The sequence below is a fragment of the Dermacentor variabilis genome, chromosome 8 (assembly GCF_050947875.1).
Source record: "Dermacentor variabilis isolate Ectoservices chromosome 8, ASM5094787v1, whole genome shotgun sequence".
In the NCBI taxonomy this organism is placed as follows: Eukaryota; Metazoa; Arthropoda; class Arachnida; order Ixodida; family Ixodidae; genus Dermacentor; species Dermacentor variabilis.
Window position 1 is genome coordinate 78288897 of NC_134575.1, and position 12928 is coordinate 78301824.

The window sequence follows — 12928 nt, forward strand, 5'->3', positions numbered from 1 at the left end:
CAGTTGTCGGAGGTTACTGGACGTTTGCACCCTGAAGCTTCGCACGCGAACGCTTCCGCCCGCCATGTCCGACAACGCAGACCCGCCGGCGCCATCGACCCCGTCCGTCACCTGCACCGGGGTTCCTCGAGAACGTGATCCGAACGTTTTCAGTGGTACAGATGACACTGGACACGCAGGACTGGCTTACACCTTACGAGCGGGTGAGCGCACATAGCAAGTAGGACGACGCCGCGAAGTTCGACAACCATCATATTTTATCTGAACCTTGTTGCCCAACTCTGGTTCCATAATCACGAAAGCGATGTCCCGACGTGGTCAACTTACATGACGTCATTCACGGAACTTTTTGGTCGACCTGGTGTCCGCAAACTGCGCGCGGAGTAGCGCTTGCACGCCCGAGCACAGTAGACTGGAGAAATTTTCACGAGCTACGTTGAATAACTCGTCGACCTTTGTAACCATGTCAACTCCGCCATGAACGAAGTTGACAAAATTCAACACATTCTTAAAGGCGTCGATGACGGCGCATTCCAGATGTTCCTGTACAGGAATCCGCTCGCCCTTTGTGAAGCCGTCACCTTATGCCAGAGCTACGATGAGCTTAAGAAGCAACCCCCTTGACTCGGAAGCCTCGGTCAAACGCCGACTACCTGTCGAGTCTTGTCGCCGTTCCCGAGCACTTTCCAGTACTTCTCCAGATCAAAAACTTCGTGTGCGAGGAAGTTGCTCGTCAACTTTCCTTGGGCCCTTTCACTCAGCAGCCGTCCTCTCGTCGACAGCAAGGCTCCGCGCAGTCATTGCTCAAGAGGTCGCTCAACATGTTCCCGTCGCTCACCACCAGCAGCCTGTGGCCGCGCCTCTTACCTACCAAAGGCACAGGCAGTGCAGTCTGTAGCATGCGCAGCTAGTGCGTGGGCCTCCTCAGCCGCCTTTCTCGACCCTGCAACTATATGCTCCCCCCGCCCCTCTTACGGCAGTATCGGGCCGGGCCGAGAGTCAGCAATCCTTGGCGGAACCCTGGCAGTCGTCTCATTTGCTACGCCTGCTGCTCTTCAGGGCAGGTCGCTCGCTATTGCCACCGTCGCCGTCAAACTTCCAGCGACGCTGCCCGGCTTTTCTCGTACGCCAGTCAGCCCATGCGACTATCCGCTCCTGTTCCCTCACAGCGGTATGGTTGCCCTGACCTCCCTAAATTTAGGTCGTGCCGGCTTCCATCTTGTCGTCGACGATCGATCTCTCCAATGCGCCGCCGAGCCGCAGCCTACAACCAGGAAAACGAAGCGCCGCAGTCCCAGAGGCAAGAACTGCGCCATCCTCCAACGTCATCGGCAAGTCTTCACAACTTATTCTAACATGGTCGAAACAACAGTCGAAAGTGTATCAACTTTTGCGCTAGTGGACACCCGCGCTGTCGTTTCTGTTATAGCTGCCAAACTCTGTCATTAACCACGCTAGATGATCACACCGCTCTCTGGACTGTCGGTTCACACGGTGAGCGCGCAGCACGTTACACCTCTCGCAGCCTGCACTGCACATGTGCTTATACAAGGCATAATGTATATCGTCGAGTTTATCGTCTTTCCTGCGTGTTCGCACGACGTCATCCTCGGGTGGAACTTCCTTTCTCGTCATAATGCCGTCATCGGCTGGGCACGCGCTGAAGTTCAATTCTCGCCGCTCTTGGACGCACCATCCCACGAAGCTCTTCGTCGGCCGGCTAAGCTGGTCGTGGACGAACACACCGACATTCCGCCTGGCTGCTTTACCTTTGTGCGAGTCTCCTGCTGTGCCGTCACTAATGCGGCGGTCTTTTTCATACCGCCCGACATCTTCATGAGTCGCAAATCCACTCCACTGCTTTTAAAGCTAAAGCTTTACTGGCCGCGAACTTGCGATTTCGCCGTGGCGGTTCTCCGAGGAGACACATGACGTCCCCAACGCGCGCCTCGCCACGGATATTTCTCTCTCTCTCAATCCCTAGTCACTACTGCGCATGCGCCACTAGTAGCACCGAGCCACAGGTGTTCCGCTTGTTCCGCCGCTGAGCAGCGCCGCGCCTTTCCGCGGCAGCCGTTTGGTATGACGTCACACCGCGTTCCTCGTCGTTGCGCTCGCCTCCGCGCACTTCGCAAGCTGCGTCGCATGCCTGATACCATGTCGGAGGATTGAAAACGAGAGCTTGCGCTCGCTGCAACCACAGTTGAGGCGGCAGTATGGACGGAGACAATTCTGATAAGCAGAAAGAGGCCTGGAATCGACATCGGAACGAGATGAAGAGGAAACGAATCGCCGAAGAAACAGACGAACTGCGCGCCGAACGACTGGCTAAACGCCGCAACGTAGCTAGACAACCAGGCTAGACTGGACTTGCAATCAAGATTAACCAAGGCTAATCATGCTATCCCTTAGCTTTCGCTACGTATATCCTGGCATAGCCGAGCTAAAACACTGCCAATTTTGTGCAACGCTTGGCTTCGCCGCCAGCGTCACAAAAAGATTGCCGTTAAAGTGGCGGCTGGCTTTTACAGTAAGCATTATAAACGCGATCATTCCTCGCAACTTCAAAAAGCACAGTGCCACCCTAAACGCCCTTTCTTTCGTCACTGATGCGAGGCAAAATATGCATGTCGCCGTATATTAGGCACGTAGATACAGCTATGTGTCTATAGCTAGTTGGCGAAAGTACACGAGATAATAGCCCTAAAGGGCTACTGTCTCGTGTACCCGCGCTAACTAGCGGGCAGACGCCGTCTGCCGCCGCTAAAGAAAGCTCTGGGTAAGACCTAGAACGGGGTGTCATGTAGATGAGCATAAACGGGCTAATATAAAGCTAAGCCAGTGAATATTACGTACGCACTCACAGTTGAACAGGGGCAGCGTTGGATCGAGCCGGGCGGCGCGCACTGGATCAGACAGTGTCCGCCTCGCGCTCAGTTCACGCGCTGACCACACGCGTGAACGTGCTCCAAAAGACGACGACAGCGATGCCAAGCGTAATAAGACAACGCGCAGAGAATGTTGCCTAGTACACAGTGCCACGCACCTGCTAATTCTTTCGCGACCAAAATTGTGCTGCGCATACGCGTCAAAATCAGGACAGCACGTCAACGGCAGCTGCAATGGCTGAAGCACACCTCAAGCGTCCGTGAATTACTATTGCAATAAAAGTGACGCTGCATGGGACCAGCGAAAAAAACGCCGTATCCTGCTTGGATGACGCTTGCACGAACCGCAATGCTGTACCCGCTAGGCCTACCACCTTGCATGAACGCCGTCTCCTGCTTGGATGACGCTTGCACGAACCGCAATGCTGTACCCGCTAGGCCTACCACCTTGCATGAACGCAATCTGCAGCCGATTGTTGACGCGCGAGGCCACTAGGGGGAACAGAGCACCGTGAACATGAGCATGGATAAGAAAACAGAAACGTAAAGGAGCGCAAACGACGTGAGCACTCACCGAGAATGACGTGAACTTGGCGAGCAGCCGCGCTGTGCATTCTCGGTCGGATCGCCCGTTCGGCTCTCGCGCTGGCACCTCGCGCTGACGACACGCGGATCGCGCTCTTATACATGACGATGATTGCGACGCTCACGCGAAAAGACAGCGCGCGTACAACGCCACCTATGCACTCGGTCGCTCACCCACTGATGCTTTGAGTATTAAAAATTATGCAGATCCCACACGTGGTGCGAATCAGTGTACGCGAAGCTTTCTTTCATTAGCTGGCAAGGGGAAATGGCGCATTAAGACAAGAGACGCGCCGCGCATTTAACGATTAATGATTCCCTCAGCCACCATAGTAAAACTTGCAGGGCATGTGCAAGCTTTGTTCGGCGTTAAAACGCGTTGAATCACGTGGCACCATTTGCTCGACCTTGTAGAAACGCCCCAACGCACTTCAGTGCTATAAAGAGCCGCACAGCAAACTTCGGCGACCAATGCGTTCCTTAACTTCCATGCCCATCGCCAGCAAAAAAAAAAGAAAAATGCGCGCGCTCATTTTTCAAAGTAGATTGCTGCTATGCCACATTGCTTAACGCGCCAAGGATCTCAAACCGCTGGCTTGCACGAAGGAAACGCCTGCAAGCAATTGCCCAGTGTAAATAAACAAGAGGCCTCGCGCACCAGAAGAAAAAATATTGAGGACGCTTAAGCTTCGCCTTTGAGAGTGGAACGCGGTAGTATTCAAAGACTGCCGACTGCTTCTCCCGCCTCCCGGCGACTGCAGAATATTTAACGGTAATGTTCACCGGGAAACGCTCGTGGCGAACGTTATACCAATGTCTCCTTTGGCTATGCACGAAGGCGAGCTTTCTGGTAGAAACGCTGTCTGTTGCGTGGGCCGATCCCGGAGGTGATGCGCTGCCTCACCGAAGAAAAATGCATCATTTTCAGGTTTCTGTTATTCTTTCGCACTTCTAATACTTCATTTTGAGAAGATTTAACGTAAAATGCACGTGCTGTCAGCGTTTTATTTCATAACATTTGTTTGTGAGCTGTCATTCACAAAATTCCGAGGAATAACTTTGTCAAGAGTGTAAGACATGGTTGAGCGTAAGTTTGGGCATGTTGGTATTCCATAACTTTTATGGTTTTAGCGCACGAAAAGGGACGAGAGACAGAGGTACGACACGGACATAGCGCTGTATCTGCGTTGTACTTCTGTCTATATATTCCGGACGAACTCACCGTCTTCTTTCTAGGGCGAATGGGGTGTCGAATGGTCGGTATGGGAATATTTTCCTAGATATGAAAACTACAGGAAATCCATATTTGCACCCCCCGTTACGTCAAAAGTGTGTGCATGGCACTAGCTGTGACACTGGGTAAATACGACGTTGGTTGACTGCTTAAAATAAATGTTTCGCTCTTTCAACGCCTGCCTCGATGGCACATCATACTGTCTTTAAATATAGATATTTTGGATGCGTGCCAAACTGTCCTTTCTTTATTTTGACTTTTTAATGGATCAACTGTATGTGCTCACGCGGGACTTGCATTTTAGGGTACGCAGAGGATCGCGTTGGTAGTGAACGCTTCCGTAGGATCTCGGGCTATAGTGACAGCTGGAGAAACGAAGCTTTGTTAGTGTAGGGCTGACATGTTCGAGAAAGAAACAAGCATATAGCACCTAGCCTAAAGAGAAGTAGGAGGAAATGTCACCAAATTACCTTGACAGTTAGACCGTTACTGTATGCAATGTGCCACGTAAAGTAGTACTACGGTGTATTTTTCTCATAACAGCGCATATATTCAAAGATTACCATTTGGTTCGAAGATAACGACGGTTCGATTACTGCAGCTATTACTCCGCTCAGTCGCTATCTGAATTTGGCGGATTCTAGTTAGTCTAGCGTTCGGTCTTTCACGCGCATTGCATATCTATTTCGGGAATTTTACGCTAGTGCAAAAAGGTCACGGTATTCTCAGAGGCAGCGTATACATGCACTTGCTGCTTCTTGTTGGCCCTCACTGGACTGCGAAGAAACGTTACTCAACGTGCGTCCGTTCGAAATGGCACTAACTGGCAAGTGCAAACAGCCACATCCGTCACTACCTCACGTCTTTTCCCGCCGTACTATCTGGTTGGAAAATTAGACGCCATGAAGTCTTGGACGCGCTGAGCTCTAAGTCCCCTGGATCGAGAAACGCATGCTCGTCCTCACCTTCCACGCCACTTTGTTTTTAAGTGAAGCCGTGCAGTAGTAGTAGTAGTAGTAGTAGTAGTAGTAGTAGTAGTAGTAGTAGTAGTAGTAGTAGTAGTAGTAGAAACATTTATTTCGAAGGGAAAGAAGTAGTTGTCGAAGACTTGGGCGGTGGATGGAGAACTCATTTCAGAGCCCCTGTGGCCTGTGCTGCAGCCCTTGCCTGCTGTACCAGGCTGCGCTGGGTTGTCAGGTCCGAGCAGCGTGAATGCGATGCATTTAAAGCGCGAAGGGCTGCGTCTTCGACTGTAACTATGGCCGGTGTTTGAAAAGAATTTATCTTGCCCAGCTATACACTGTCGTTACCACCCAACACTCACGAATGGCTGGTTATTTTGATCATGAAGGCGAAGCGCCTGTCGCACCACACACGAAGCGCTAAGCGAAGAAGAATTTAAGCAGAGTATTTGCATTATCTGAGCATAGGAATATTTCAAGGCTACTCGAACATTTGAATAGAACTTTGGCTCAATTATCCATTGACTATGGTCCACAACCTCACACAATTCGCTCCTATATACGAATATTCCCGATACTCCACGCTCAAAACTACCCCTCCTCCCTCGCCTCCACCCCCCCCCCTGCCAAAGAAATAGGAAGAAACTCACAGTGCATGTTTCATATTCGCTTTATTTTTTTATTGTCATCAGTCATGGCGCTTTACTGCATCAAGACGGCAAGTTCAGCCAGTTGGTTAGGATTCGTTGTAAGGTTCGTAACGGCGCAGCGCAAGACACGGACAAAAAATAATGTAAAAAGGACAAGATGGCGCTGAAGCGCTCTGTTGTCCTTTTTGCCTTCTTTTTGTCCGTGTCTTCTGTTGCGCTGTTACGAACCTTACAATGGCGCTTTACGCCTCGAAGACAGGTGGTAGCGGAAGTATACAACAAGAACGATCGTAGTCGTTGTTCCAGGGCCGTCGTGGAGACTGGCGTGCATCCATCACAGCTTAGCTAACCGTTCAAGGCGAACTACCATGCCCGGGTGAAGTTCGCTTACAGAACGGCAACCTGGAAGCAGAGACAAGATATTCTGCCTTGAGAATGACGAGTGGCATGAACCAAATGTTCTTTCACATGAAGACACCGACTGGTATTTCGTTATATGTTTCTGCAAGCAAGCATATAATCGGTGCTCAGTTTGTTTGAGAGGTCTCAAACGCTCACCAGACAATGAACGTGTGATGATATAAGCGTGGTATTGCTAGTACCACCACACTCGCATGAAGCAATACGTAATATAGAGTGCGGAGAAGAGCGGGGCAAGGAATTCGGTCTTTCGGTTATTTCTTCGATAGACGTATTTCATCACCTCGCCACCACTGCAGCAAAGCATCCCGGTAGTTGAACTTCTTAGCCTGCTCAAAGGTAGATATAGCAAAAGCGCATCGACTTTTTAAAGTGAAGCTTGCTTTATTTTTTCTACTCACTTTTCGGGTTCTGGCTGCTGCTTTGCACGACTGACCGGCAACGGACATGTGGAAGACGAGGCGGCCCGAAACGGCCGGTGGCGCAAGTAAGCGCAGATGTGATCTTCGACACAAATATGCCGTCGTCGTCATTCCGCCATCATTCCCAGTCCATTGACATGGACTGGGAATCGCCATCGTCATCGAAGTTATTCGATTGTCATGCCGCCGTCGTCATTGCTTATTCCTAATAGTCACTGTCACACAGGCGTCCGTCCTGCCGTCCTGATCATTCCATCACCGTCGTTCTGTCGCAGTGATTTTACTGTCGTCATGCCGTCATCAGTCGCGCTGTTAGAATCGGTCTGAGAGAAACTTTCACTGGAGTTTGCGAAGAACGCTGTTTTTGTTTAGCGACAATATTTAAGTAGTGAGCATAGGACCAAGTCGAAATCATTTTCTTGTGAAGTATCATATGCTCCATTACGCAAAAATCTGTCAAACTCGGCGGCTTGACGAAATGATGGTACCAAAGTGGGTGACGACACAAAGAGTAAAATAAATTGGACTACAATCCAGGCTCTGAAGGTGGTTGGCCCACGAAGATCAAGTATCACCTCGTGCACGTTCTACCCCTGTATGCCACGAGACTGATGTCCTTTCTTTATCAGAGATGTTCTCTAAACTACTCCTGCAAAATGACTTGACTCGAGAGATTGCCGACATTCGATCATTTCAACAGGCAGTCGCATGTCGTTTGAATGCTTCAGAGTCCTGTGTTGGTGCATTAGAATTCTCACTTAATAACTCCAGTTCATTTCTCAATTACTTGCAGAAATCCGCTCCTTTTAAAATTACCAAGCTGCTCTTCTGAAAGAGTGCCGCTCGGACAGCGACTGCCTCGAGGGGAGTTCGAAGAAGTAACTGCTGACAAGCAACATCTTTGTCCACCATGACTGCGACGCCTCCCGACGAGGCGAGTGCGTCAACGAGGTCTTTTCGGGAAATGGCGCATTGCCTGAGGAAGTAAGTTTGTGTTGGTTTCAGGTGTGTCTCCTGAACACACAGTACCTTTGGATAGTATTTGTGTAGAGGTCCTTGAATGTCATTGAGGTTGTGCATAAGACCTCTCCCGTTCTAGACTAATATTTGTGTATCCATATTGTGTTTTTGTCCAGTGTGTCAAGAGGATTCAAGTCGGCTTACGGATGAAATAAGTTCCAAGTCGGCTCACGACAAAAATGAAATCAGTTGCTAGGCGAGTTCTTTTACATGTGAAGGTGCAGTGACGTCACTCCCTGGTTTTTTTGCATGCTACAGTTTCCGCTTCGTGGCAACTTGAGCTCATGCAGCCGTAATCTTCGGTGGTAAACGCTTGCGGTGAACGCTACGCGCGATGGCGAGTTTTCTCGTTACATCTTTTTCTTACCCTCTCACGGCCGGCGACACCGCTACCGCAAATGAGCACAGGCGAGCGCCATCTGGTGGTGCTCCGACGGTGCACGCGGCGCGCGCCTACTGCTGTGATTCACGTAATAGTCTTATAGACCAGACAAAGAAATCCCGGGATCGTAGTCATGTGCAGCTTGACTGCAAAGCACGTGAAGAAATTCTCGCATGGACGTCAAACTTCTCACGGAGGTTCCTGTAGACAACGTAAATTAATGTCTTTGGAGAGAAAATGTGGTAAATTTCGGTCGGGGCGGGAATCGAACCCGGGACCCGAGGGTACGAGACGAGCACGCTTCCCCGACGCCGCGGCGGCTACACGTTTCTGGTTGACTAAAGCTGAGCCGAGTGTGTGCGCCTCACTGCACACGTCAGGTCGCAGCCATCATAGTGACTAAGCATGTGGCCTAATGCGTGCGTTGTTGGGCGCGTGGCGGGGCCGGCCGCGGGGATGAGGTGGTGCCATGTCAAGCGCGTATAAAGCGAGTGTACGAAAGTAAAAGCATTACTACGCAATTGAACGCAGTTGAGCGGTCATTACGAACTCCTCGCGGGCAAGCGAGCGTGTTAGGACGCTTGGCGCGCTTTTATTTGACCTCATCGAGGCACGGTTAGAACGCGGGCGACAGATCGCGTGGACAGGTAATGCACGCAAAAAAAAAAAACATTTCGCCAAAGGAACCATAATGATTTTGCATTCTCACACGTAAGCAGTCTTAAGTGTGTGTGCCGATTTTTCTTATTTTTTTTTTTTACTGGGAACCATCTCGCCAAACATCAACTTGTGACGCTCGATTATGCACCTCGCACGCTGAATGACGATGACGATCATGCGCATCTCCGGAAAGAAGGGCGATGGGACCCAACGATGACGGTGTGATGACGATCTGATGACGCAGTGACGATGGAAGAGGGAAGACTGTCGATTGACGACGATGCATTATAACGAAGGAATGATTGCAATGGCATGAAGGGCATGAAATAGCGACGATAGCATCACCATGGTGGCGTGCTGGGGCTGGAGATTACATCCATGTTTACCTGCGTCACCTGCCGACCTAGGTCGCCTCGGTTTTACAATATATTGTGCATGTTCTAAATATGACCGTTAATGGCGAATCGTGCAAGACAGCAGTATGCAGCCAGAACCGAAATGTTGGAGGGAGAGGCAAAAAAAGATTTGCTTTAAAATAGTTACACCAAAGCATATACAATGTCAATGACACAAAGAAAAAGGTTATCGTGGTGTTCACATAAGAAAGCTGCGCCTGGCAAAAAGCAAAACACACCATGAACAAATAAGGTCACTACGTACCACTGAGCAAGGTTTTTCACAACTGTCCTTTGTTTATAGGCACAGGAATGGAGCTCGTGTGATTTCCTTAAAGATAATGTACCCTTATCAAAGACGACAAGACGATCACACAAGCGCTACCGATGACTACAATTGTGAATTGAATTAGTTCGTGCTCTACGGAAGCGCCCGCGCTGCCGTAATATACGCAATCTGAAGAGGGCCCTTTACGGATCCGACATTTGAAGACGCAGACGATGTAGAAGTTTGCATAGAGCCCGTTGTATATTGCCGTTTGCTCTGAAGTTTACTAAATGAACTATTTGGGGCAAAAGAGGCGAGTTTGTCGTTTCATCGAACCACATCCCGTGTGATCACTTCTGTCTTAGTCCCTGAAGGGCTGCTTTGGTGTCGGGTGCAGCAAAGAGGATTCGTGTACGTTTATTCAAAGTACCCGTCGCAGCAGTCATTCTGTCAGCTATTTCAATATCGGGTATTCCAATATAGCATCTGATTCGGTCTAAACAAATCTTACGATCGGAACAAGAGGCGGGGTGCAATATTTTTTGAATAACTTAGTTGCAAATCTGAGAATTGTCACCAAGAAAATAGCGTAGCATTAGTGCCTTCAAGGTTACTTCCGAGTCAAAGTGGTGCGTTCAGTTTTGACTGTAAACGCCTTCAGCCACAGTTGTGGTTGCTTGTACACTACCAAATAGTTCGACTGTTGTATGTGACATTTTGTAAAACACGTGATAACTTTTGTTTGATTGCTATGACAAGATGTAAAACGCAGCCGTCGAACTTACATCTCTCGTTGGTGCATTTACGAAAACGATCCTTTCGTTCTCCTGTATTGGCTTGCTGGAGCGTCAGACATTTTACTCCAATGGATGACTTGTATACATAATTTCTACACGAAGAGCTTGCAGCGTCGCCAGAAGCGTCGTACCCTCCAAAGAAGATGATTTTGGCGCATGCAATAAGGCGGATGTCATTACTATAAATGTCTCGCCTCAGTACGCAACCACACACGGAAATGACATTTTGCTCTCCTTCTGTTATGCGCCAGCGGTACATACTCACAAAACTACAGCATTTGCTGCACATCATTTGCTTCCAGCATACCTACGCCTGAATAGCTTCTACTGCAAGTTTATCCTTCCTTGATATTTATTTTGTTACTGGAGTGTAACTGCTTCCCGTGCGACACTTCTGCCCAAGTTCACAGTGTACAAAGTAAATCGTTGTCAAGAACGCGAGAATGCTACCCCCTTTTCTCCTCTACACTCCCCTCTAGGTTCCATCGCTGCGCTTTCTAGATATTGTAACAAGCCCAGTCGTAGCCTATCCGGCGGGTACTTTTTTTTCTTGTGCTGTGTATTATTAACGCTGCAAACAAACTTCACTGACAAGAAAAAGACTTCCTTCGCCGTAATATCTGATATGAAATTGATGTGAGCTTTTCAAGGTGTTTAGTCAAGAAACAAATATTTTTTACGCGTCTGGGTTATATACCGCCTAATACACAAGAGACAACCAGATAAGTGCACAAGTTTCTTACCCATAAGGGCCATGGCGCGGTCCGTCTCGGCTCTTAAAATTTCGAGAACCTTGAAGGCGCCCTGTTCGCCCTGTTGAGGTAATCATAAAATAGTTGTACGCAGGGTGTATCGCGTGGATTTTTTAATAAGACGGCCGGCAATATAAGTCGTTCCACATTGGACAATTACTCATAACCAATAGTTTATAAGGAATAAGTTATTGTCATTGCCTTTTCCAAACATAGCCACTCTAACCGACTTGTCCTCACTCGCCACCGCCTACAGTTCCTTGCTATTATAAACATCTTGACCCAAAATCTCCCACATCAGGAACTACGTTCACGTACTAACATCTCGGCGTCCGTCACAAAACCTAATGCGAGCAAAATTCAACCGGAACTTTGTACGACTAAGCCGTCCATTGACAAACTGCATCATTCGGCCGTTACCCCACAACCTGTATTTTCTCTTCGCTTTTCAATGTTCTCAATCTCCAAGCTAAGCGGATTTATTAATGAATACGCTGGCTTTGACCGCTTATCATTAGCCTATTTCTGAAGTCTCACTTGCCCAAGAGACAATAACAGAACCAACCACACAAAACAATCCTGTACATCTTCGCGAGAGAAGGAGAGCGAGATTATGCACTCACGCTGTAGGCTAGGCCGTAGAGTACAGGCCTTCCGATGAACACTGCTTGCGCCCCTAGAGCGAGCGCCTTGATCACGTCGGTACCGAGGCGGATGCCTCCGTCAACGTACACCTGGCAGCGGTGCCCCACGGCGCGGACAATATCAGGCAGCACGTCAATCTGAAACGCAATGCGTTTTTTTTAATATTTCCATGGTTAGCGAGAGTGTATGCTATACACGGTTGGCTTCCAAGACGTTTCGAAATACGAGGTAATTTTTTTTTTCAAGTTTTACGGAATTTTTGAAAAGCGCTCGTGGTAGATAGCATAATTTTTTGTCGTTGGGCTAGATTATTCGAAGAGGCGGGCATTACTAGCAAGAGAAATTGAAACATATACGTAACTAATTAGCAAAATTTAACGAATTAACTTATTGATAATATTACGGCAGATATTGTAATTTACGAATTGTAGCCTGGGAGTTCGCAAGACGCATTCCACTTGAAATGAATTTCCAGGCTGTGCCAGTTTCGACATATTATTTCCTAAAGTATGAGACGAAATGCATAGGCGTTCCAGCTACATTTGTTCTTCAATGCATTAAAGAGCGTTTTATCAAGAAAGCAAGCGAACCAACAGTGCATTCTTACGGCGAGTTTGATGGCGCGAATCTCCAAACTGGTGTCACTCTGGAAATTCGTTCAAAATGAATTCGCCTGGTAATCTCACAGGCTATAATTCGTAAATTGCAACATGGGCCGTAAAGTGTTTAATTGGGAAGAGGAATAGTGAATTTCTCTTAATTACTTGAACACGTATTTCGATTTTTGTGTTAAGTAATGTCCGCCTCTATGCACAATCCTGCTCAAGAACTCGTATTATGGTATCTGC

General features: G+C 48.6%; 1 protein-coding gene across 1 annotated transcript in view; it reads right to left on the reverse strand.

Moving 5' to 3' along the window:
- Positions 1–6524: 6524 nt before the first annotated feature.
- The window catches only part of LOC142591124 (2-Hydroxyacid oxidase 1-like), a 44924-nt gene continuing 38520 nt past the window's right edge, over positions 6525–12928 (reverse strand). Inside the window, exons 8-10 of the mRNA XM_075703505.1 lie at positions 12059–12217; positions 11427–11496; positions 6525–6721 (exon numbers count right to left, since the gene is read on the reverse strand). Coding sequence (XP_075559620.1) covers positions 6654–6721; positions 11427–11496; positions 12059–12217 — 297 coding nt within the window. The 3' untranslated portion in view covers positions 6525–6653. The remainder of the gene's footprint in view (positions 6722–11426; positions 11497–12058; positions 12218–12928) is intronic.